The sequence below is a fragment of the Doryrhamphus excisus genome, chromosome 3, assembly GCF_030265055.1.
Source record: "Doryrhamphus excisus isolate RoL2022-K1 chromosome 3, RoL_Dexc_1.0, whole genome shotgun sequence".
In the NCBI taxonomy this organism is placed as follows: domain Eukaryota; kingdom Metazoa; phylum Chordata; class Actinopteri; order Syngnathiformes; family Syngnathidae; genus Doryrhamphus; species Doryrhamphus excisus.
In genome coordinates, this window is record NC_080468.1 from 9,127,603 (window position 1) to 9,153,116 (window position 25,514).

Consider the following 25,514-nt stretch of genomic DNA (forward strand, 5'->3'; position numbering starts at 1 on the left):
ACACCATTGTTAGAAGTGCCATATGTTTTTCTGGAAGCGTTTCTCAGAAAACAGTCTTTATCGCAACGTGAAATAAGCATAATTTACAACGTTCTTCAGATAAGAGTCAATCACAGCTAATAACGCTTATCACTTTCTGTCAGTACAGTATTTTAGTCAGGCAGGAATTTGCGTTTGTAACTTTTGCGTTTGTACACTTCATCTGGGCAATCTCGTTTAATACTCCAGCAGTAGTCGGCCATCATACATAGCGACCTTGGTAGCGTTCTTCCATGATCTTTAGGTCTTGGTGGAACCGCTCTCCTTGTTCGTCACTCACAGCCCCCAGGTTTTCAGGGAACTGGTCAAGGTGGCTGTTCAAGAAATGAAGCTTGATGCTCATGTTGCACCTGAGAGCACGAAAAGCGAGGAGCATTCTGTTCACAAGTTCATTGTAGTTCTCTGCCTTGTTGTTTCCAAGGAAGTTCTAAGCGACTGCCACAAAGGATAACCATGCTGCCCTCTCCAAGGCGGTCATCTTGGCAACAAACTGATCATCACGAATGAGGGTTCGAATCTGTGGGCCATCAAACACACCTGCTTTGATCTTGTCGAACGACAACATTCACCTTCGGTATCCAGTGCCTTGACAAATTGTTTCATCAAACCTAGTTTGATGTGCAGAGGAGGAAAGATGATCCTATCTCTGTCAACAATTGGGTCATGTGTGATATTTGGCATGCCTGCTTCAAGGGTTTCACGAACAGGCCAGTCCTTCTGGACCCAGTGTCTGTCTCGTGCTCGACTGTCCCACATGCAGAGGAAACATGGAAACTTGGTGAAACCTTTCTGTTGACCAAGAAGGAAGTTTACCATTTTCAAGTCTACACAAATGATCCAGTTGTGCTCACGATATTTTAAGAATTCCATGACCATTCTGATGTCATCATAGTCTTCCCGCAGATGAACTGAATGACCTACAGGCACTGCCCCGTAAACATTGCCATTATGCAAAAGAACACACTTGAGACTGCGTTTAGAACTGTCTATAAAGAGCCGCCATTCAGTTGGATCATAGTGAGGAACACCCAGTTCTTTGAGAAGACCTGGGATATCATGGCAGTAAACAAACTGTCTGTCTTCAGAAAAGAAGGTCACAAAAAGCTGGTCGCGCTTTCTGTAATATGACACTTTAACAGTGTGATCAACAAGATTTTTGCCTTGTAATCTTGATGCCAAAAGCTCAGCTGCTTTCTTTGAAAGACCTAAATCCCGAACTAAGTCATTCAGTTCAGTTTGGTGAAGAGGCTTGGGGGCTGGGGGAGATTCAGTCTCTGAAGAACATTCCTCGGATTGTTCCCACTCAGTTTCTGGCAATTCATTGTCACAACTGTCTTCCTCGTTCGTATCATGTCCAATGTCTTTATCGTTTAATGAAGGCAAACCTTTGAAAACTGGAACAGGAATGGAATCTATGTATATAATCTCAAAACGCATAGATTTGGGTTACGTAAGTTCATATATTTAGACTATTTCATCTATCTCAAATTGCATGAAAACTAGAGCTTATGGAGAAAAACTAATTTCAGATTTGAAATCAGCACCTAAAAATCATTCAGAATCAGTTAAAAAATCCAATGCAACAGAAAGTTGAAAAAATATTGTTCCCCAGTGTTATCAATAGATGGGAAACTTGGGCCAATCAGAATAAAGAATAAAGAAAGGGATTTAGCGACTTTTGGTTGAAATCTGAAATGGAAATAGCGCCTTTTGGTTGAAAGCATAAATTTCACTTTCACTTTTTTTCATATTTTTTAAAATGATTTCAAGACCAAAATATGTGATTTGGATACACATGACAGAGGTCTATTAAACTCATGAAAAACATGCAATTTAGTGAAAATTGGATTTAGCGCCTTTTGGTTGCAAGCTCTTCAAATACAGACTCCAATTATTTATTTAAATTGTTTCACTGACTCATTTCCACGCATTTTTGGATGACTCTTTAGTTGGTTGTTCGACATTTAGCATATATATAATGACTCAGGTGAACCGAATTACTTTAGGGAGTCCATAAAATGAACTGAATTTACCTTCAGTATTGTAAGGGAAAGAGTGAGATTACTGTGTTGGTTAATAGCTCATAAACAAAATGTGATTGATAAAACTTACGTTTTACATTATGATTTAGATGTGAGTATAAATATAAACCAGTAGCAACAAAAAGTATTTATATTTGGACGTGAAAAGAACCGGAACCTAACCGGATATGACGCCAGTCAGCTGGCCACCTGGCGCCAATTTTGGCTCATTAACGGTATGTCGCTAATAAACACCACGAAGAAGAAACGTTACTTAAAATGTGAAGATATCGGTGGTCACATGTTTCAGATTAATGTGGAACATTTAGGAATTTGATCCTAACAATGAATCACAACAAGTCCCGAATCTACCGGTGCTGGACATTTGTCCTTGTTGTTTTTACCGTCACAGAGAGCCGCTATGCATCGTACGGCCCCCTCAAAGTTCAAGGCCCGAGCCGGGCGTCTTCTGGTTTTGTCCAGTCTCCTTTCTCGACACAGAAACACGAAAGTAATTCGAAACCTGTGAGTGTGAAGTGTCACTCCGACGCTATCGAGGTTGTGGTTCAAGCTGACTTGTTCGACACGGGCCTTTTGCTGAACCCGGAATATCTGCGTCTGGGTTCGCCACCAGCGAGTGAAGGGCGGTCGTGCCGTGCTTCCCAGACTGAAGAGGGGACGTTGCTTATCCTGGCAGACCTGCTGGACTGTGGAACTCGACTCTCGGTATCTGTATTTCCCTTTAAAAGTTCTAAAGTGCTTGTATTTTGGCTTGAAATTGTATATCAACAAATAGCGTATTGTTTGATTCTTAATTCACACCACTGTTTACAGCACAGATATAAAACGAGGCACAGGGGCCAGATCCAGCACACCACAAAGTCACGTGGTCTGCATAGCAAAACATGTAACATTTATGATGTCTTAACCGTTTTAAGACAGAACACTACAACAAATATCGCATGAGCCAATCGAGAGCCAATAATCTGAAACTCATAAAGCCACAGCAGCTTCATATTTTATGGAAATGACACGACTGTGGTCGATAACAAGCTTTTTATTGCACAACAATAATGGCTACTGTCGGCCGTAACCACGCCGCTAAAACAACAGCCAGCAACTCAACAGTGCTTCCACAACAACACGCCACCCACACTTGGTGCATTCACAGTCACCCGGAAAAGTCAGACACTCAACATGAACACGTCAGTGTCGCTACAATATGATGTGACATATCTGGTGATAATAATTTTTTTTCTTGAGGGGAGGATCGCTGGTTTATACTGTTTAATGCTGTTGTGGTGCAATAAAGTAAAGTTAATCGCAATAAGGTTGCATTTTACCTTTTGAAAATACACATTAACCCTAGCTTCATTCCGCTATCCCTTCGTTCCAGTCAACTGGAGACATACTCATCTATTCTAATGTGCTGATCTACTCGCCCAAGCAGTCATCTGATGGCTTGTTTCGACTGGATGGAGCAGCTATCCCAGTTGAGTGCCATTTTGACAAGTGAGTCTTATGTGTAGGACTTGATTTACTTTGTCTCTGTACTTGTATGGTTTTCTATAGTGAACTGTTCCGTTTTATTACACTCTTGTTTCCAGAAAGTATTCAGTGGATGAAGTTTCCCTGTATCCCACCTGGGTACCCTGGGTCTCTGTCGCCTCAGCTCACCATTATATAGGCTTCCGTCTGCGCCTTATGACTGGTAGCTTCCTGTTCATATTCCCTATATTATACTGCAGTGATTCCCAAACAGGGGTATGCGTACCCCGAGGAGTAAATTGCATGGGTACATATTAAGGCAAACAATAAAATGGAACTTGTGCACTTCAGCTGGTTCAACTTGTGCAACAACTGCACCAAAATAAGTTACATTCTACTTTTGGAGAATGGTACGACAAAAAGGTTGGGAAACACTGCTATAATGTATAATCTAATATAACACTATTACAAATGTCTATATTGAAATGGAAATTCTGTTAATGTTGAAGACAACTGGCAGTTTGTGAGGCGGTCTCATACGTACTACTTGGGTGACCCGATGCACTTTGAAGTGTCCGCTGTGGTCCGCAAACACAAACCCTTGCGAGTCTATGTCGACCATTGTGTGGCCACAGACGCCCCTGACCCACAGTCCACGGCAAGATATGACTTTATCGAGCGTAATGGGTGAGTGCTAACTGCGAGACCTGATGGACCTGTCGTGGTGTTGCCATGCAGCTGTGCAATTAGAATGAATGCCTACCTTGATTTGATACCATTTATTCCCCCCCCCCCACTAGATGTCTCACTGATGCCTTCCTGACAAACTCCAGCTCTCACTTCCTGTCCAGGGTTGAAGAGCACACGCTTCGATTTCAGCTGGACGCTTTTAGGTTCCACCAAGGGCCCAGCAGTCAGGTTAACATCCTCCTTCGATGAGCTGCATGTTCTCTTTGTGCCCTAAGCCAGATGTAATGTTCTGGAAATGACTGATTAGTTGTATATTCCCAAGGTTTACATCACCTGCTGGTTGAAGGCAGTCCCAACCACGTCAGCAGTCAGCTCTCAAAACAGGGCCTGCTCTTTTGTTGACAACAGGTAATCTCGTCTTGCAGTTTTTCTCTTTCAGAAAAGTGTGCCCTTTTTATAGCTTTTGTTTCCATGTTCAGATGGATGTCAGTGGATGGGGAAGACCAGGTCTGTAGAACCTGTGATCCTCTTGCAGTCAAAGAAGAAACAACCACAGAGAGAGAAACAGAGCAGCCTATGAAGTCGATGCGGAATTTTGCTCTGACTAACCCAAAACAGTCGAGCAGCTCTCTGCAGGTCCGCCCAAGAATGTTCCCAGGCCACAAATCTCAGCAGTCCTTTTCTGAACTGATGAACTCTAAAGCAGGTGACTACATGCTTTAAAGGTGCTATCCAAATTACTGATTTTTCATGCAAAAATATTGGAGCATATCACGGTTTACCATATATTACCAATTGTGATGTCAGATAAATGAGATTGGTCCTTTGGCCTGAAAAAGGGGGCACTGTTAATTGTGGTAATTTGGTTGTTCATTCAAACATTCATGTGCAAGTTGTCAGACTCATTAACCTACCGCATATTCTCAGTTATCAGCCTCTATTCTATTTTATTCCTCCGTTTGTACTTCTGAACAAACGCCTCTCCCCAAACGTGCCTTCTTTCTTCCCCCCACTAGGTGGCTGTAAGTGTCTTTGTTAATGTTTCCACTGTTACTTTTGGTAGCTGAACAGGATCATATGCAGTAAACTGTAAAATCCAAACTAAATCAATTACTTGGAGTGGACAGACGTGACTTTGTGTGTTAAATAACACATTTTCTCTGTTTTTACAGAGCGAATCATCCAGTTTGGACCTCTTACTGTCAAATAGACAGTCTCTAACAATACTTGCATCAGGACCTCTAACGTGGTTGAATGGCAATTTCTCTGATTTGAGCTGCCAATTGGAAGATGAATCCATGGAGGTCACTTGACGCCCTGCGTAGGACACTGAAATCGTTTGATCCCTGTTTGATACACTGTACATGTTTCTCCAATATATGTTTTACATGAGCCGTGCTTTGTTGTTTTTAACCTACTCATCTGAATTTCTCCAGCTTTCAGTCGCTTCCGGGCTCAAAATGACTTTTGCAAACAAAATTTAATTAGTCTTGGGTTTCTAAGCACTCAACCTCATTAGGCGCAACAAACAGAAATGGATGGGAGAGATGCGCTGTCTATTTCTGCTCAAGTACACAAACACCGCACATCCATCCTTTCGGCGTCCACTGATCAATCCGACATATCTGCTGTTTTGAACTGAGTGAAGCAGGCATGCTATTATGGAGCACTTCCTTCCATTACCACCCACAAACTGCCCATCATGTAGTCACTTTATTGATTGGTTATTTGTGCGGGGGCCCTGATGTAGCATGAAAAGTTGGCTTTAACAGCATCAATATCAAAGCTATGGTTGTATATCATTGTTGCATGTTACTTACACATTATAGCACGTTTTGGTCTGCCTGTCCCTCTTTAGCGTCAAATTACATTTAAAAAACAGCTAATACACCTATGGTTTGCATATGTAAAAAAAAATAAAAATTGGTCAACCGTTTGAGAATGTGAACTTAAACTGAAACATTTTCATTCCGACTGTAAAAAACTGTACAGCCCAGCATGTCTATAGTGTGTGCACATACAGTCAGTCTCGGAAAAATAGCCACCCATTCGAAGTTGGTGTTATGGGAGGCTATACATTCAATGGTAATGCCATCCATGCATTTTGTATGTCGCTTATCCTCACTAGTGTCGCGGGTGTTCTGGATCATAGCTATCATAGCTGTTTTTGGGTGAAAGGCGCGGTACAGTGTCTGTTCCAACTCTATTTTTATTTGCATTATTTGGAAGTTCTTTAGTACAAAACAATCTCCAGATGAATAATTGGGAAGCTGGAAGCAGACCACCTGCACTATTAATTCCTAAAACATGCAACAGCAGCACACCACCAGGGAGCATTTTACTGCACAAGACCACTTTTGTTGACAAGCTTTTAATCCATTAAGATTTTATACCTAGGGGCCTTCGCTGTGGGCTACAAATACTTTTTACGAGCATCTCCTCCACCTCTGGTCAGCATCTCTCACATTGTGTTCTTGGGGTGTTGAGTACTGTCCATGGTTCTGAAGCCATTTTTGGCCCATGTCCCTATGATAAATCATTGGTTATGTTACAGTACTTTGAGAAAACGACTGGTCGATTTCCCGGGCGCCTGTTTACTTTCTTAGAAAATGAATAAGCCATTGCATGTAATGTCTGGGTTGCAATTCACTGGTGGGCTATAACAGGCCCACTAAGTGTGTAATAAATCTGTGATGCTCCAAAGTACACTTGGGCTTTTATGTTGTGCAGAGCACAGGCAGTGGGACTTGCTCAGCGAGAGGTGCTTCGCTGTGGACACTATAATGATGCGTCAGTCTCCACATCCTTCAGTGAGTGACTTGTCTCTTCTGCATCCGCTCTCTCCTGCTATCAGGGCGCGGGATCGCTTGGAACGATGGCTTCAGTGTTGGCTGTCCTCACCGTTTGCTTTTTTCTTGGCACGTCTGTTCACTCCATCCAGAGATGCGGACACGCTCTTTGCCGGGATGACCAGGAATGCTGCCCTCGAGGAAACGCCACCACCAGTGCAGGAACCTGTTGCAATCACTTGGAGGACAAGACTTACTACCACGTTGCCATGGTGACTCGCAAACTTTCTGGTGTTCTGATTATGCTTCTTCTCTTTGCCTTGGGATACTTGGTGCAGCGAGTGTTGTGTTCTAGGTCCAGGCAGCTCAACCCTGCACACAGTGGAGACCCGGCTGTTACAACATCACAGGAGCTGCTGGTGGGGAGCTCCACTCCGGACAGTCTCTTGGACGGTGGAACCATTGCTAATCTTCCCACGTATGATCAGTGCAAACATCTGCCAACATACGAGGAGACAGTACGGTATGGACAGCCCAATTCCTCTGTGGGACAAACTACCTGACAAGGACACTTTTTTTTTTTTTTTTTTTTAAATCAAAGGAAAGACTTGTTATAATTTGATGCCCTTTGAAGGAATATTGTCTCGTAAGCAAGAACAGTTAGGCTAATGAGGATGATGCTGCATAAGTAGCAATCTGACTTTAATGGCTTTGCTAATGTTGATGAATAATTTACCAATACCTGATAGCACATCTCTAATAAACTATTAATAACTTTACGTTTTTCTCAGTTTTAGCTTCAGAGGAACCCTGAATATGGTCACTTTGTTCAGGTAAAGGAGCAAAATGACAGGTTTTGTCAGAAATGACAGTTTTCTTGGAGGTTGTGCTGGGTAATTGCACGACATCATACCGGGAGCTCTTTCTATAATAATCTTTGCTAAATAAAGTAGCATAAATACTAAAAACACCTACAGTGTAGCTTTACAACCACAATAATAAAAGTATATTCCTAACCAAATCACTATCAATATTATAAGTTGCCTTATTGAATCTCACTCTTTGCGCAATGGTACACAATAGTGTATATAATGCACATATAGTCAGATGGGCGTCATTTTTTTTGCAAAGTAATTTCAGCAACAACATAACAGTACATTTAGTATAATGCTACAGATGCAGGATGGTATTTAATATGAATAAAATACATCTAACTCATAAACCCTGTGAAATGTTCCATGTTTATTTACGTTAAACATTTATTAAACCAAGAATCATCAAAATGACAGAATAACAGAATTATTATAAATGTCAACAAAAATGTGACTCAATACACGCCTATAGTATATTTCAGAGGATTTATGTCAAGTGCTCCATTTCTGTAATATCAGAAAGTCAGAGATGACTCATGATGAACTCTATTTGCCTACAGCATCTTCAGCTCCACAGCATAACAAGTATCACATTACAGTCGATGTGTTGTGAGCGGTGTCTTATCACAGAGACTCCATTTAATGGTAGCTCACTGTTTAGTTCATCAGACCTCATATTTTACTTGCAATGAATTAGCCTGCCAAAGCACACGAGATGGAAATGGACATACTGGCGTGAGGAAGTCCAACAGAAATGTATGTGGCGGTTCAAAAATCCACCAAGAGGAAATGAAATGGCACTTGTGTATTCATTCATTGGAGAACAAATGTCCTAAACAATATTGGATGAGGTCAAGTGAGAACTAGAAATGTATTATTGTAGACAACCATAATGTATTTCCACAGGGTATCTTCTTGATTTCCAATACTCTTTCAGAAAGTCATCTTGTCCTAATTGAAGATGACACCGGTTTGCATGTTCTCACCCGTGTGTGCGTGGGTACTCCAGTTTCCTCCCACGTTCCAAAAACATGTTAGGTTCATTGGCGACTCCAAATTGTCCATAGGTATATGAATATTGTCTATATGTGCCCGGTAGTTGGCTGGCTGTACCCCGCCTCTTGCCCAAAGTCGTCTGGGATAGGCTCCAGCATACCACCACTACCCTAATGAGGATAAGAAGCATAGAGGATGGATGGAAGATAAGATCATATCTATCTAGATGGCATAAGGTCATTTTGCAGGACATTGTGTGCCCCCTGCTTGTTATTTGAACGCATATTTTTAAATAGATCATTTAATAAATGTTGTTGGAATTTTGTTTAAACAAAATAACTGAATGGTCAAACATTTTTGTTTTGGTGGTAATTATTTCTTTAGTGTTGCATTTTATTAACTCTTGTCGATTTTTTTGGTTTAAATTGTGCATGATAATGCATTATTTTTGCTGCTTTTTTAGTATAATACAGTTCTCATGAGTTTCAATTCAATTCAATTGAAACTTAGCCAAGTGTAGTCCATTTAACGTCTCAGAGACTTGGCTTTAAGGTAATCCATTGTGTCCATAAAGTTTTCTTTGACAGTGGCGGCAGACTCTGACGGGAGTTTCACCATATGGCTAAGCCGTTTCAGGGCGTCGTCCAGCCCGTTGCCCATAAAGGCAGAACAGGCCTGTACGAACCATTCCCGTTCTCCACAAATCTTCCTCAGGTTGAACGCCTCTTTAAGATCCGTGACCGTCATGGCCCCGTCGATGTCCTGTTTGTTGGCGAGAAGGAGAAGTGGACGGCCGCGCAGGTGCTCGCTCTTCAGCGTACTCTCCAGCTCCCGTCGTGCCTCCTGCACGCGCTCCCGGTCCGCACTGTCCACCACGAACACGACAGCCGAGGTGTCCTGGTGGAAGCCCCTCCAGTGGCGTCGCATTTGCTCTTGGCCGCCCACGTCCCACACGGTCAGTGCGATATTCTTCCGCCTTTTCTTCACGTCGAGCATTTCCACGTTGAAGCCGATGGTGGGGACCGTGCTGAAAGACGCCCCGTGTTTCAGTTTGTACAACAGGGTCGACTTGCCCGCGTTGTCCAGACCCAAGAGGAGGACCCGGACCTCCGGATGTTTGGTTCCCCGCTGGCCCATTCAGATGAATACAGCGGATATGCGCCTCGCTATTGTTACTTGTTACGTTGTTTGCTTTCTGTCTGTCAACTTTTACCTGAGATGTTAAGGTGTGTTCTTGATGCGACGTCATTTCCTGTAAGAAGTGTCTGTCTTAATAGTTGAACCATTAGCTGAGCTGATAAGCGGACAAAGTAACACAGAGGATACAATCAATATTGACAGTAAGTGAACACTTGGTTAGAAAAAAACCAACAATATTCCTCTATACTATTTCTACAGAGGGGGGATCAAACATTTTGCAATGAGGGCCATATAGTGAAGGGATGTATATAGGCCCACCTTGATATATATTATCTCAAGACTAAACTGCATCTCACCTTTGTTACATAGGTCAAAAAGCATATTATTAATATGACCTTCAGTCTTGCCACTTCAGCTTGTCTTTTGTTTATTTTCCAAATATTTCAACTTTCTACTGAAGTAATGTATTTTCTTTTTGTGATATTTGGACTTTATTTCCATAATATAACAGTTAGAAAGCCCATAATTTACATTACATTGTATCTTAAGCTTAGAGTGCAGTGTTACTTCTCAGGCAGTATTCAAGTTTTCATTCTGTTACTTAGTATACAGAAAACGCATTAATATTAATTTCATAAACAATGTGACTGTTCGAAAGCCTATAATTTACATTGCATTGTATGTTCGGCTTAGAGTGTCGTTTGTCCTACGGTGTTCGGCGGTCATTAAACGCACCACAATGGGGGACATTTTTTTCGGTTGAACAATTCATAGATCTCTGAGCCTTATTGCGCCTGATACATCATATCACCAGGTTGATGCTGTGCGTGAATGCATAAAGGTGAGTTTTTGGCTTTATTGTGGGAGCTGTGGAGTAGTTTGGGCACCCTTTTCACAAAGTTAGGCTCCCTTGTTCGTCGGTGCTTATATCAGTATATCAGTATTTAAGCTAACTATGACTAACGGTTATTCATGTTTACTTGGTTTCTTTGTTGAATTTCTGTGTGTAGCGTGCCTTTAGCTCATCATTATTAGCTCATTGTGTAATATGAGTTACATTACGTTACTTATCATTTATTGTGTATTTGTCTTTGTATGTATGCCTCATCAGTACCACATCATAACCTAAATAAAATCACCAAAAGAGAACAACCTTCAAACTAGTGTCCTGCGGGCCACATTTGGCCCGCGGGCCGCGTGTTTGAGCCCTTGATATGGCCTTGATATGAAAAAAATTATTACGTTTGATTAATGTTCATGTTAAAGGTTAAATAACTGTTAATAGTTATCCTCCCTATCTGTGTGGAAGTGGTAAGTTTTTGGCTATTTAACTTTAAAGGAAATAACTTGAAGGCTACCTTTTAGGTCGCTAGCTCTCTAGTTTGCGAGTTAGCATGTGTCTCAAGTCCCTGCAGTTGCGCAATATGTTGTAAATAAAAAGAGTATAAATGTGACTATAGTCGTGTTTTGTCATGTCTACAGGGCTCTAATAATGCTTTGTTCATTTTAATCTGAAAAAAATAATTTGTCTACCCACCAACTATATGTGGTTTCTTAAGTTTTTATTATTTGCCGTTTTTTTATTATTATTATTATATTTATTACTGATTGATTGATTTTCTTTATTCTTGATTTGTTTATTTCTTTTTCATCTTATTTTGTTCAGAAAAAAAAAATTAAGATATTTGAGACAGTGGAGGGCGGCACGGTGGTCTAGGGGTTAGCGCGCAGACCTCACAGCTAGGAGACCAGGGTTCAATCCCACCCTCGGGCATCTCTGTGTGGAGTTTGCATGTTCTCCCCGTGCATGCGTGGGTTTTCTCCGGGTACTCCGGTTTCCTCCCACATTCCAAAAACATGCTAGGTTAATTGGCGACTCCAAATTGTCCATAGGTATGAATGTGAGTGTGAATGGTTGTTTGTCTATATGTGCCCTGTGATTGGCTGGCGACCAGTCCAGGGTGTACCCCGCCTAACGCCCAAAGACAGCTGGGATAGGCTCCAGCACCCCCCGCGACCCTCGTGAGGAAAAGCAGTAGAAAATGAATGAATGAATGAATGAATGAGAACAGTGGAATGTTTTATCAGAGCTTTTATTGTAGAAAATCGGAACCAAAGCACTGAAAAAGTTTGTATATTTTTCTGTTTTTAATAAATGGTTTTTTTTTGGGGGGGGGCTGATGCGGCCCAGCCTTGCCCAGACCCTAGCTCCACTGGCCCCCAGGTAAATTGAGTTTGAGACCCCTGCTCTATACCCTTGACCGCTCCAAAGCAGTGCATCCTGGGAGACGATCTCACAACCCGAGAAGCCTCTCCGCTACAATAACTTTTCCCCCCAACCTAATAGTGCAAACATCACAACTATTTTTTCTCATGCCACTTAATAAAACAGTATTATGCCTTTAATATTTTTACTTGATGCTACTAAAATTGCAACATTTCCAGTTAATTAGTTTACTTTTTTCTCTCTTTGGGATACAACTTTTTTTTCTTCACATTTTGATTGTATATTTATGTAAAATTACAGCCGTTTTTCCATTTCCGCTGGGTTTTTTTTTCATCTGTAACAGTTTTGGGCTGGACCATCATGCTCTCTTGGCACGAGTAACCACATTTTATCATATGACTTTCAGACAAAACTGTTTTAGTATTAGCATTTAACAAAAATAAGGTGCATCACTGCAGTGTTTCATGTAAATAAAACCACACTGTGGCTCGCAGGCCGACAATCATAAATCATCTCAGCCCCGCCATGACAGTGGTATGCAAGGAATACAAAAGTAGAGAACTCATCAGTCATTCTTTCTGTAAAAATATATAAATAGTATACTCCAACATGTCAAAACACACATGACATAACACTAAAAAAACACTTAGAGAAGTTGAAAAGTTATTTTACTTGTGAAGAGTGTCAGAATAGCAATCAAGACAATGCACAATCAAGTTAAACAACATTTAGGCGTGTCCTCGCTCAACGTGAGACACTTAACCAGGAAATCATTGTCAGTACAGCTTCCACACTATTAAATGCCACAATTAAGAACATTTAACAGCTTCTTTCAACTTTAAAGTAAATCAATGCAATTTTTGTTGAATAACTTTGACTGTCTTCAATCGAAGCATATTCGAGTTTTCTTAAATACAGTTTCTGATCAGGCACCTTTGACCTTTTGGCGACTTCTGTATGGCTTTAATCCCAATGCCATCACCTCATACAACACAGTTAAGTAAATAAATGAATCTGTGCCAACCAAAATAACCCAATAAACCCTGCCGTGTTTACCTGAACATTATGCTGTCTTCATTGTAAACAGTCAAGAGTATGGACTTCTCCCAAAACAGTTTCATGGTCACGTAAACAAAGGAGTGTTTTCCAAATCCTCTGCACTTCCACTCTGGCTTCATGTTCTCCTTAGTGAACAATGAGCACATGAATGTCTCATAAGTAAATCAATAAATGTCATTCATCCACTGTCCTCCAGAGCGGCCCAGACAATCTTCATGGATCTGTACTACACGTCAAAGGGCACCGCTTGGCGCTCTTGTCGACGCAGATCAACAAGATCACATTTTGTGTTCCTCTTCGCTTGATTCAGTTGCTGTTGCAAAATGTGCATCAAGTTCTGGTCCATTTCTCTTTCGGCTTCACCCATACGCCACCGGTTGGGTTGTCCATTACATACACCAGTCCCTCTGTGGTGTTTCGGCGGCTGTGGCTCCGTGGCGTGCAGCCCGTTGATCTCTCCAGTGCAGGCTGCTGTGTCGACTTTCGGCTGATGGCCCGCTGGATGCACACGACCTGGCCTTGAGAAGCACACAAATCCACCGTGCCTAAGCGCTGGAAAATCACCCGAGCTTCTGCTGGAGATTTGGAACCTTGCTGACCCATATTTGATGAATCCAAACTTGCCACAAAGCTGTATTAGTCCTGTCAAGTATGGCTACGTCCTTTTTAAAATGCTACCCTGGTTGCTTTCACTCACTTATAAGGTGTCAAATCCGTATACAAAATACCCTGAAGTGTTCCCGGCAAGCAGTAGTGTGACGCTGTTGGTTTAATGGTCACCAGACACTTGAAGGTACAAAGCGGGATCTGTTTTGGTCACGTCCGGACTATTCTGAGTTCGTCCACCTGGCGCAGGCCATCACTTGGACGTGCAGGGCCGTGCAAGGCTGAGGTGTTGGGTTTCCAGCTTGTGTGCCTTGTTGACGTTGTTTACGGTTAGGGCGGCACAGTCATCACACTGATCATCGTCACAGTTGTTTCTAATCTTGGATTGACTTGATTCACCCTTCTGGAAGCTGTTCCGTAATTCTACTGTATAAAATCATCTGGAGATAGAGCTGTGCATGTATTGTAAAATGAATTACTGTAAATCAGGGGTCTCAAACACGTGTCCCGCAGGCCAAATGTGGCCCGCAGGACACTAGTTTGAGGCCCCCGCCTTGATATGAAAGTTTAATGTTAGTGCGGCCCGCGCAAGTTTGATATGGATGCTGTATGGTATCATGTACCCAGAAAAAAATATTACGTTTGATTAATGTTCATGTTAAAGGTTAAATAACTGTTAATAGTTATCCTCCCTATCCGTGTGGAAGTGGTAAGTTTTTGGCTATTTAAGTTTAAAGGAAATAACTTGAAGGCTACCGTTTAGGTCGCTAGCTCTCTAGTTTGCGAGTTAGCATGTGTCTCAAGACCCTGCAGTTGCGCAATATGTTGTAAATAAAAAGAGTATAAATGTGACTATAGTCGTGTTTTGTCACGTCTACAGGGCTCTAATAATAAAAAAAATAATTTGTCTACCCATCAACTATATGTGGTTTCTTAAGTTTTTATTATTTGCCGTTTTATTATTATATTATTATTATTATATTTATTTATTACTGATTGATTTTCTTCATTCTTGATTTATTTATTTTTCATCTTTTGTGCAGAAAAATAAAATTTAAGATATTTGAGAACAGTGGAATGTTTTATCAGAGCTTTTCTTGTAGAAAATCGGAACCAAAGCACTGAAAAAGTTTGTATATTTCTGTTTTTAATAAATGCGTTTTTTCTCTAGCTTGTGCTGCTGTACAAACAAATTGGCTTGTCTTCTCTATGGAAGGAAGGCAGTGACAAGCACTTCCAGCTCATGCAAATACACACCCCTTCAGGTTGAAGTGAATACGGCAAGCACCTTATTACATTTACCTGCAGGAATAATGATGTCACACTTACATTAAGGATATACCTATTAACATGTGTAAACATGTTATAGAAGGTTATGGTGTATTATGGCAGCTCATCCTAAGTTTTTGCCCTGTAATTGATCATGAAATGTGCAAATTCAGTGATTTTCACTTTATTTAAACCGATATACAGGGTTTACATGGATTTGACATTTGAAAATTCCATACTATTCCCGGCTTTTTCCAGATTTAGTAAATAGATATGTAGCAACAATGAATCAAAGATTAATCAATTACCCAATTAACAACTATTTTAGTATTCCAGTCATCCATTTTCAATACTGTGTATCCTTATTAGGATTGCGGGGATATGCTGGAGCCTATCCCGGGTGAGAGGCGGGGTACACCCTGGACTGGTGGCCAGCCAATCACAGGGCACATATAGACAAACAACCATTCACACTCACACTCATACCTTTGGACAATTTGGAGTCGCCAATTAACTTAGCATGTTTTTGGAATGTGGGAGGAAAAGGAGTACCCGGAGAAGACCCACGCACCCACACCTTTGTCATGCACTCCAAATCATTACGAGCAATTGTGGTATTTCATGTAAAGATTTTTTTCATACTGAATGTGAGGCCATCGTGATGAATGATGAAATCTCTCTCAAAATAAAGTGAGTATGTATTTTATTGTAAAAACAACAACAAAAATGACTATTCAGTAAACAGACTTGGCAATCTGCTCAACACAAGAAACCCCAGTAAGGCATATAAAGGTCAAGTTCGGGGGGGAAGGGGGACAATGCTTTGGACTTTTTCATAAAGGAGCCAGTTTTCAAGAGAATTTTAAATGAAAAACTGCACGGAATACTGTGTCCTAAAAACTTTAGGTTTTCCTACGAAATTCCAGTGAAAACACTTTTTCAGTGATGAGTCATGGTTTACCGTAATTTTAGCTGACACCCCCAGCCCTATTGCCCGAGGAGCTTCTCATATTACTGTTGCACTGTAGCGCTGCAGCTGCACTGCAGTGCAATGTAACTCATAGCTGCTGCTTAATGTGCTGCCAGAGTGTATTTTGTTCATGAGCTCCATTGACGTGCACGAGCATGAAATAAAGGTCAGAGTACTGAATCCGATCTGATTCTATACATTAAAACCTCTTTTACTGAGGAATTGCAGGTTAAAACTGCTGATATGTAAGAAAATTATTTTTTATCATGAAGTTGTACTGATCATATTTTGGAAGGAATGACAAATTATTCCATACTCATAGTGGCCACAGGTGGATTTATTTACTTAACTGCAGATAGTGAGAAGTGTCTATTTGGGGAGAGGCCTTTATTTGTATTAATGCATGACATTACCGTATATAGACTGTATATTGTGTATTATAATACATATTGTATTACAGCCTCTGTAAACCTCAGCTTTACAAATGCCGTGTTGTGGAAAAGAGACATTAATTTGAGGTGTGGCGGATTGTTCAAGTGTAGTCAGCACCTGAAGATTATGGCAGGTGGACTGGAGTGGAGGTCACGATTTTGGGAAATATGAAAAATGTTTGTTGGTGTTTCCCCAGACATTTTCTTTCACGCCCTGCAGCCGCAAAGTAAAGTGTGATTAGGCACTAATTGTTTCTTGTGAAGAAGCGCCTGTGAGGCCAGTCTAGTATGTGCTGGTTGTGTATTTTTTTTTGTGTCTGAAATATAAGAGCCAAACATAATCAGGTATTTGTCCAGCTGGTACAGTATTCATGCTTTGTCCTATCTCTGTCCTCCTGTTCTATTGTATGTCCCATGGACTTGACCTAGTCCCCAGCCTTGTTCCCTCCCATCCCACTTTTAAACTTGACCACCATGACAGTGATGTTGTCGGGGCAACCTCGGTAGAACGACTGAAGGACGATGCTCTTGGCACCAAAGTGAGGCTCGTCCAGGCGCTCACGGACAAACCGCACTGCCTCCTCGTTACTGAAAGCGTCCCACAAGCCGTCTGACGCCAAGATCATAAACTCCGGCTGCAGTTTATCCAGATCAAAGGTCATAATATCTGGATCGGGGATGACCACGTTGAGGTTCTTCAGTGGATAGTCCCCGAGAGAGCGGGACATGGCCAGAATTCCCTGAACTCTCCAAGATCCGTTAAAACTAATGAAGCCGCCTACGGGAGGACATGGAAAAGATGCGATTTCAAGAACAGATCAGTAGGTGGCAGCAAAGTACTTGAAATGTCTCATATTCATCACAGTGACAATCCTAATCTTTTTTTCTTCTTCTTATCTACCTGCTCTTTTGATCCTCTTGCGCTCTTTGAGTTGATAGGGTTTGTGGTCGTGTGATAGCGCAATGGCATTTCCATCTTTGTCACACAGCACACCACGAGAGTCACCCACGTTGGCCACTGTGAGTTCTCTGTCGGACAGCAGGGCCACCAGACATGTGGTTCCTAGGGAAGATATTAGTAGAAAGAAATCGGATAAAAGAGGAAAAATTAATGTTTCATGAGAGATATATGCCGACCTGCAGCTGTTGGTCAATGCTCTTGGAATCAGACATTAGATATTCGATATCAGATGTCACTATTAACTTTTAAAATCAGCATTTATTTCCTGCTCTGTTGTGCACCAGTTGCAAATGTGGATGTTTTATGCTTAAAGTGCTTGTCGACCATAAACCCTCACTTATGTCCCATCACATTGCATGTAGTTTACCCCCGCTTTTGTTAACTGATGAACATGATGTTTGCAGGTAAAGGAGAGACGATGACCAACACAAGTCAACACTTCTGTCAATATAAAGAAGAAAGCGAGGACAACGGTGAGCAATGCAGGGACATATGTGATTGGTTTGACCACTCCTCAGGGACGGATTTGATTGGTGAAAATGCGCGTGAAGTCGTGGGCTTTCATTCAATTGCTGTAAATTGTCACCATAGCAACATTGGTCCTGGAGGACCTGCTTATTTTGTGTAGCCTGATTTTATTTAGGGCCGCATGGCGGTCTAGTGGTTAGCGCGCAGACCTCAGGGTTCAATTCCACCCTCGGCCATCTCTGTGTGGAGTTTGCAGGTTCTCCCCGTGCATGCGTGGGTTTTCTCCGGGTACTCCGGTTTCCTCCCACATTCCAAAAACATGCTAGGTTAATTGGTCACTCCAAATTGTCCATAGGTATGAATGTGAGTGTGAATGGTTGTTTGTCTATATGTGCCCTGTGATTGGCTGGCGACCAGTCCAGGGTGTACCCCGCCTCTCGCCCGAAGACTGCTGGGATAGGTTCCAGCACCCCCGCGACCCTCGTGAGGAAAAAGCGGTAGAAAATGAATGAATTAATTTTCATTTTATTTACCGTTTACATGCACTTTCCCGACTGCACGGCGGTCGAGTGGTTAGTGCGCAGACCTCCAGCTAGGAGACCAGGGTTCAATTCCACCCTCGGCCATCTCTGTGTGGAGTTTGCATGTTCTCCCGATGCATGTGTGGGTTTTCTCCGGGTACTCCGGTTTCCTCCCACATTCCAAAAACATGCTAGGTTAATTGGCTACTCCAAATTGTCCATAGGTATGAATGTGAGTGTGAATGGTTGTTTGTCTATATGTGCCCTGTGATTGGCTGGCTACCCTGCCTCTCGCCTGAAGACTGCTGGGATAGGCTCCATCAACCCCCGCAACCCTCGTGAGGAAAAAGCGGTAGAAAATGAATGAATGAATTTTCATTTTATTTACTGTTTACATGCACTTTCCCTGTTCCTTCTCAGACGCCTACTGACCTGCTTCATCATGGTTGGCAGACAGCTTGTCCAGCATCTCTCGGTCCACATTCAGGATATGCTGCTCTAAGATGCTGGCATAGGAAAGAGGGTTCTCCTTCTTCTCCCGCTCAAATGCCTGCAGGTGCTGCTTCAGGGCCTCAGGGAGGTGGGCCTTCACGTAGTCTGCTGCTGCCTGGGGTGGTGAGACACAGGAAAGGGTGAACAGCTGGTAAGTCACACATAATCAGACTTAGTCTTGGTCCAAAAAAGGCAAAAAAAACTTTTTTTGGACATTTTTTTGCTCTTCATAGGCTTAATATCAGCATAAGGTACCGTAGGCGCCGATGATGATGGATGATCACCGATTCTACAGTTTTTCAGAACAGTGTTGGCTAGTTTTTCCACACAGCTAGTTTTGACTGCTCATTTGCAGTCTTCTTCAAGAACTGTTTGTTATGATAAACCAAATGAACCTCATTGGATTAATGATCACTGATCTTTGAGATGCCAATTCTGGCCGAAAACAATAAAAAAAAAAAACGACCGTATACACCATTAATGTTCTAATCTTATTTTGTTGAGAAACACTGAACAATACCCTCAAAATAATACAAACTTCTTGAGTTAATTGCAAATCAGGTAGGTCTCTCAAATATAAATGAAAATTTTAGAAAATTGCTGTTAAATTACTACTAAATTATATCAGTTCCTTTTAAGCTTTTAAAACAGAACATTTGCCAAACAGATTGCACTGTAGACCTGATTTCTACCTAGTAGCCTAGTCAAAGTCCTGACCTGAATCCTATTGAGATGCCGTGGCATGACCTTAAAAGGCGCTTCATGCTGGAAAACCCTCCAATGTGGCTGAATTACAACAATTCTGCAAAGATGAGTGGGCCAGAATTCCTCCACAGCGTTGTAAGAGACTCATTGAAAGTTATGGCCAACTGCATTTTGTGTTCAGTTGTGTTGTCATTGACTAATATTTAATTTGTTTGTTCACATTTAAGTGTGACAAACACTCAAAAAAATAAGTAAACACTTTCACAACACTATCTAATTTATTCATTTAATTGATCTAATTTCAATGCAACCTTGATGCAATATGTTAATAATCCCACAAGGAAGTCCTCCCTTTCTGTTGCTTTTGATTATTAAATGGTAATTATGCATGCGGACCGATTTACTTTAATGATATTTGATACCTTATCATTTGGTGCAGGCTGCTGGAAGGAAAGTTGGAAATGAATCAAAATGCAGCTGATGTCCGCTCTGAGCCATAAATATTCGTATTAAATCTTAAAAACACACTTTCAGCAACACAAAATGATATACAGTAATTGACATGTAGTTAAACACAGGAAGGAAAGCAAATGACAAGGGAAAAACAGAAATGTTATTTGGGTTGTTAAATATTTGTCTGTATAGGACAGGAATAGATGGTGCGGTCTACTTGAGTAAACACGTGTTTGTGTGCGTGTGTGTGTGTGTGTGTGTGTGTATCTTGCAACATCATTAAAAACAAGCTAAGGAGACCATGTTATAGGAGATTTAGAGCTGACAGGAAATGAAAGACTGATGCACTATTTGGAGGGAGATGGTTTCAAGTTCTGCAATGGCTGTACAGCAGGATCAACCGCATTCAGAAAAAGGATTTCATTTTATTTTTCATGCACACAAATTCCTAAGGAAATTAGTTCCTTAACTTGAAATTGTTTCTTCATTGCATGAGGCCAATGGCATTTGCTGGAGTCTGCTGAACCATTTTAGAAATAGACTGTAACATACTGTACAACAGTTACAAGGAAATCCGCATCATTGTATTGTGTTTTTATGCAAACAAATCCTATAAAGGTCTGTCACCCCCCCAGACAGAAAGTGCTTTTAAAGTCACACAACAGCCAATTACTAAAGCAAATCTTGCGAATTGCCTTGCCTTCCAGGCACATGTACCGCTGTAAGTTCGAGACCTCGGAGTTAACGAAGCATACACAATTTATTGTTGTTTTTGTTTTTTTTTAATACAGCGGTGCCTTGGTTAACATCATTAATCCGTTCCAGAAGGTCTAACTCAAACCAAAACAGACTCTAACCAAAGCAAATTTTCCTATAGGAAATAACGTAAATCCACTTAATCCGTTCCAAATAATTAAAATGTTATGACAAAAAATATTCTATCGACAATAATTACAGTTTTACAGCATGTGAAAAATGATGCAAAAATAATTACAAATGATGGACAACTGAACGTTTAACATTACTTTTACCTACTTTTGTTGGGGGGGAAAAAAACCCCAATAAGCCGTCAATGAAAGCCACCGGGGTGGTGACGTGTGCGATGTTTGACTGTGGATGCCGTGAACATATAACCTTAAGTTTAAATGCTTAGGTTTTGTTGTTAGAACCAGAAATGAGTGAAATGAGACAGGCAAAATGAGTGTCACCCTCGAGACGGAAAATTTGGAGGTCTTGCGCCCTTGTCTCCGGAATGGTCCATAGCCTTTCTCTGTTGTGCGGTCCATGCGTTTATTACGTTGTGTATCTTGCTACAACTCTGATATTAACAACCTAAATGACCTACACTGCATTACACAATCACGTGCAAGTATTGCAAGATTTCGTCTTGGCCACGTGATCCAAGATGGCGGTGTAAACAAACAACGGGATTTTGGAGGCTAAATAAGCGGGCGAATGCAAGCCAAGGCAAAAAGTGTTCATTGAAAAACATGTTAACCAAGGTACCACTGTACCACACAGCAAACATCTTATTATTACCCTTGACAGGTAAAGTGTGATGCATGAAGTCGGCTGCCTCTTCCTTAAACCCTATGCCTCCATTTCGCATTATCAAAACGGTGAGCAAAAGATTGAAGTATTACTTAAAAACAAAGCCTGCAGTCGATTAAGCTTTGCTTTTGGACATGTAGAACAGTGTTTTTCAACCTTTTTTGAGCCACGACACGTTTTTTACATTGGAGAAATCTTGTGGCACACCACTAACCATGAATGTTCCAAAATGTCACCACGACCTCACACGTGCATCAATAAGTCTATGGGAGGAACAAGGTAGGTGTTGCCACACGGACCAATATTACATTGCTCTGCCAGTCTTTACACCACAGACACTCCACAGTAGCCACGTTTTTACATCACCACTTTTTCTCTTTCCCAATGACCTTTCGGGAAACAATGGTATCCATGGAAAGGAATATTCCAACCTCTTGTCTACATGCGTCGTGAAAATCAACCAGAATAGTCAATAGGGCATGCCCAGTAAAACGTAAACATCAACATCACGTGATACCGGCTTCCCCAAGTTTTTCTTTCACTTGTTGGAATAACTCCGTATTGCCAGTTTTTCGTCTGTCCAGTCTTGAAATTTAGTTTGAATCAAAAACAAACTTTGCTTAGTCCAGTGCCGATTGCTGGCCTCCATTTTTAAAAGTGAAGAACGTCTGGATCTGCGTGTTACGTCATATCTGAGCATGCGCTGAAAGAACGCACCCGGGATCAATTTAAACAGGAAAAGATCAAATTCAATCTTGCTAATATTTTATAATTAAACTCAGGACATGTTTTATATAGACATATATTTTCTTTTTTAATAAAACTGCACTTTTGAATAAAGTATAGAAGGGTTTAGATTCTGTTCCACAAATGGCGGTAATGCGCACGAAAGCTGCTTGCCAACCGCCAATAAACAACAGAAGAAGAAAAATACCATGAAGAAGAACGCAGTCTGACAACTTTCCGTTTGAGCGGGTACAAGATACCTCAATCGGATTGGTTAAAGGAATATTCCATCCCTGTTCAATTCTTTCCGTTTGAGCAAATAAACCAAATGCAATTGGAATATTTGGGTCCATGTATACTATTGACATAATGGCTATTGACATAATGATGATTAATAAATGATTAATAAATGTTAATTATAAAAAGTGATATTGGATAATTCCTCACCGCACACCTGACGGTTTCTCAAGGTACACTAGTGTGTTGCGGCACAGTGGTTGAAAATCACTGATGTAGAACTATGAATTGTATGTGATGTAACATGTATGCATGTTCAAAGCCTACAGCTTTTATGATGGTCACAGTTTGACCCTGCAACTGAATTTTTCCCTTACCAATATTTCCTGACCAGGATCCTTAAACAGACTGTTTTGAAATGGTGCTCCGGAAAGTAATGAACAATATTTTTAGAGATGTTTGGACTTCCTAGGGGACAAAAGTGACACGGCCATGAAAATCGACTGACCCTTGACGACAGTATATGGAAGAAGGAAAGCCTACACACACACACTTCTTCTTTGTGGGGAATCCAGCACAAGGGAGGGGGGGTGCACACAAAGAAACAATGCAGTGGTTAGGATGGGAATCGCTCCGTTCGACAAAGGGGTAATAAAAAGTGAGAGCCGGTGAGGCCTATAAACCGTTAATGATAACATAACACATACTAATGTATAAGTGTGCACTAGCACTGCATCCAGTGATGCTGACTGTCATGTGTTGTGTCTAGACGGGACCCAATGACGCAGTGAGGTGTAGTGAGGTGTAACAGGCCACGCAGCTTACCTCTCCACCGTGACCGTCAAATATGCCAAATATGGACGGGTGGCTCTTGTTGGTGATGTCGGTGAGCACCTCGTAGCGGTCCTCCATGTGGTCTCGCCTCCCTTGTATAGAATACACGGCCACGTTGTTGTTCTTGAACTCCCATGTTTTGGAGAACTCTGCGTCCAGCACACTGAGGCCTCCCAGGCGGTCGTTCTGCATCATCTCCGCCACTTTGCCCTTCACCATCTTGACGGCATCCCGGCTCGACTTGACGATGGTCTTCACCTCGTCCGTGTGGAAGAAATAACTCCACAGGGCCAGGCTGATGCATAGCAAGAACAACGTCTCCGGCCTGAGGAGAAAATAACGCATGATCCGACCCAAAAGTGACAAGAGTGTCATCGTGTCTCCTATCATCACACGCCGCCAAGCTGCGCTCCGTCTCAGCTCCCCTTTGCACGATTCACTCCATGAACAGACGCGCTACACGCTGACGGAACATTGATGATGCTACGTTCACACCGACGCCGAATGTCGCGCTTTGAATCGGCGACGAATTCGGCGTCATTTTTCAAAAAATCTCACGATCTCCTAAGCTCTGTTACGCAATGGAAAATTTCGAGATCCCGACTGCATCCCACCTCTGATCCAGAGCATATTGTAGCGACCCTGACGTTTTCATGTTGACGTTGTGCTCTTGGGTGTCCGACTGTTCCGGGTGACTGTGAATGCACCAGGGGGTGGGGGCGTGTCTGGTGGAGGAAGTACTGTTGTGTTGCTGGCGGTGGTTGCAACGGCGTGGTTACGGCCGACAGTAGCCAGTATTATTGTTGTGCAATAAAAAGCTTCGCAGTCGTGTAATTTCCATAGCGTCGGCAACGACGCTACAATATATAAAGATGCAGCAGAGCATGGGTCCATTACAGGAACCGGACGGATGTCGGTGAGTGGGACCCACTCCGAAGGGGTGGGTGGGTCACACAAGTCCACGACTTACTCTTTTCATCTACTCACAGTTTCCCTGCCCACTTTGTATCAATTTGCCATTTCAACAGAAAACCCCGTGTTTATATGTTGTCTAACAAGAGCCAGAGGGCTAAATAATGCGGATGTATTATAAACCGGTGCAGGTGTATATACAACCGCTTTTATTTTGAAAAGACAGAACGGATATGGTGTTATACGGCTAAATTTTACCATAAACTTCTATAATGTTGCTGTAACACATCGCGTCAAATATACGTCACAAGACGAGATGAGTCATTACATGAAACTAGACGTTCCGTACGAAGTAACCTTCACTTCCGGTGTAATCATACAACGTCTCCCACCGATTTCCCCTCCGCATCCCTCAAGCTTTGCACCGCGTTATTATACCAAGAATGTCCTTCGTATTTGGTTGGAAGATATCTTGCTTTGCTTTGCATTTTACAACACGAGTGAACACCAGTAAGCGTTATCAATACAATGACACCAGATATCGCGAGAATGGGATGTTAAAGCGAAAGTGTGGATGAGCTCTCCTTGAAAAGAGAGCGAAGATAGCAATTTGATATCTTAAAATGTCAATTTCATACAATAAGTGCCAAGACACGCATTGTGGGAAATACTTATAATGCATTGACCCCATACTTGGGTTGACGTAATTGAGTAGCCGAGTCATGTGATATACTGTAGGTCCCGGGAAAGGCTATCATGTGACCTAACAAAAATGACTACATTCTGGGTGCCATGGATGGATTTTGTTTTTATTGCTAGCATATTCATACTGATGAAATTTGGAAATGCTTTGGAATTATATTTTAGTATAGGTTTGAAGGACCACCGAATGTCTTGATGTCACTTAACCCACTTAATATTGTAAAGCATTATATCCAAATATAAAGCTTCCCACAACAACACGTTGTCTCTTTTTCCAGAGCTACTTGAATGGAGGACATGGGCTCGGATGACCAAAGACCACCTATATCCAATAGGACTGACTTGTGCAAGGTAA

General features: G+C 41.7%; 3 protein-coding genes and 1 long non-coding RNA gene across 6 annotated transcripts; 2 read left to right on the forward strand and 2 right to left on the reverse strand.

The window, feature by feature from the left end:
• The first annotated feature begins 2,247 nt into the window (after positions 1-2,247).
• On the forward strand, positions 2,248-7,779 carry LOC131125503 (zona pellucida sperm-binding protein 3-like). 3 transcript variants are annotated; one of them, XM_058067121.1, is made up of 10 exons: positions 2,250-2,786; positions 3,457-3,572; positions 3,668-3,771; positions 4,058-4,235; positions 4,349-4,466; positions 4,561-4,646; positions 4,718-4,944; positions 5,411-7,048; positions 7,180-7,299; positions 7,383-7,775. In XM_058067121.1, exons 1-8 carry the CDS (start codon positions 2,406-2,408, stop codon positions 5,446-5,448), a joined length of 1,248 nt encoding a protein of 415 aa, XP_057923104.1. In that variant the 5' UTR covers positions 2,250-2,405; the 3' UTR covers positions 5,449-7,048; positions 7,180-7,299; positions 7,383-7,775. The 3 variants fall into 3 exon arrangements, with proteins under 3 accessions (XP_057923105.1, XP_057923104.1, XP_057923103.1); XM_058067122.1 differs by having other exon boundaries at positions 2,248-2,786; positions 4,400-4,466; positions 7,180-7,779; XM_058067120.1 differs by having other exon boundaries at positions 7,180-7,776.
• Positions 7,780-8,304: 525 nt separating this feature from the next.
• arl14 (ADP-ribosylation factor-like 14) lies at positions 8,305-10,163 on the reverse strand. The gene has a single exon (XM_058068619.1). It carries the CDS (start codon positions 10,030-10,032, stop codon positions 9,421-9,423), a length of 612 nt encoding a protein of 203 aa, XP_057924602.1. The 5' UTR covers positions 10,033-10,163; the 3' UTR covers positions 8,305-9,420.
• A 479-nt stretch (positions 10,164-10,642) lies between these two features.
• Positions 10,643-19,364, forward strand: LOC131126333 (uncharacterized). The gene is made up of 4 exons (XR_009129147.1): positions 10,643-10,876; positions 17,963-18,031; positions 18,968-19,190; positions 19,273-19,364. It is a non-coding gene; the product is annotated as an uncharacterized LOC131126333 (long non-coding RNA).
• On the reverse strand, positions 15,294-24,307 carry ppm1la (protein phosphatase, Mg2+/Mn2+ dependent, 1La). The gene is made up of 4 exons (XM_058068750.1): positions 23,537-24,307; positions 18,980-19,154; positions 17,499-17,660; positions 15,294-17,375 (listed from the first exon to the last, which is right to left on the reverse strand). Exons 1-4 carry the CDS (start codon positions 23,933-23,935, stop codon positions 17,023-17,025), a joined length of 1,089 nt encoding a protein of 362 aa, XP_057924733.1. The 5' UTR covers positions 23,936-24,307; the 3' UTR covers positions 15,294-17,022.
• Between the last annotated feature and the right edge of the window lie 1,207 nt (positions 24,308-25,514).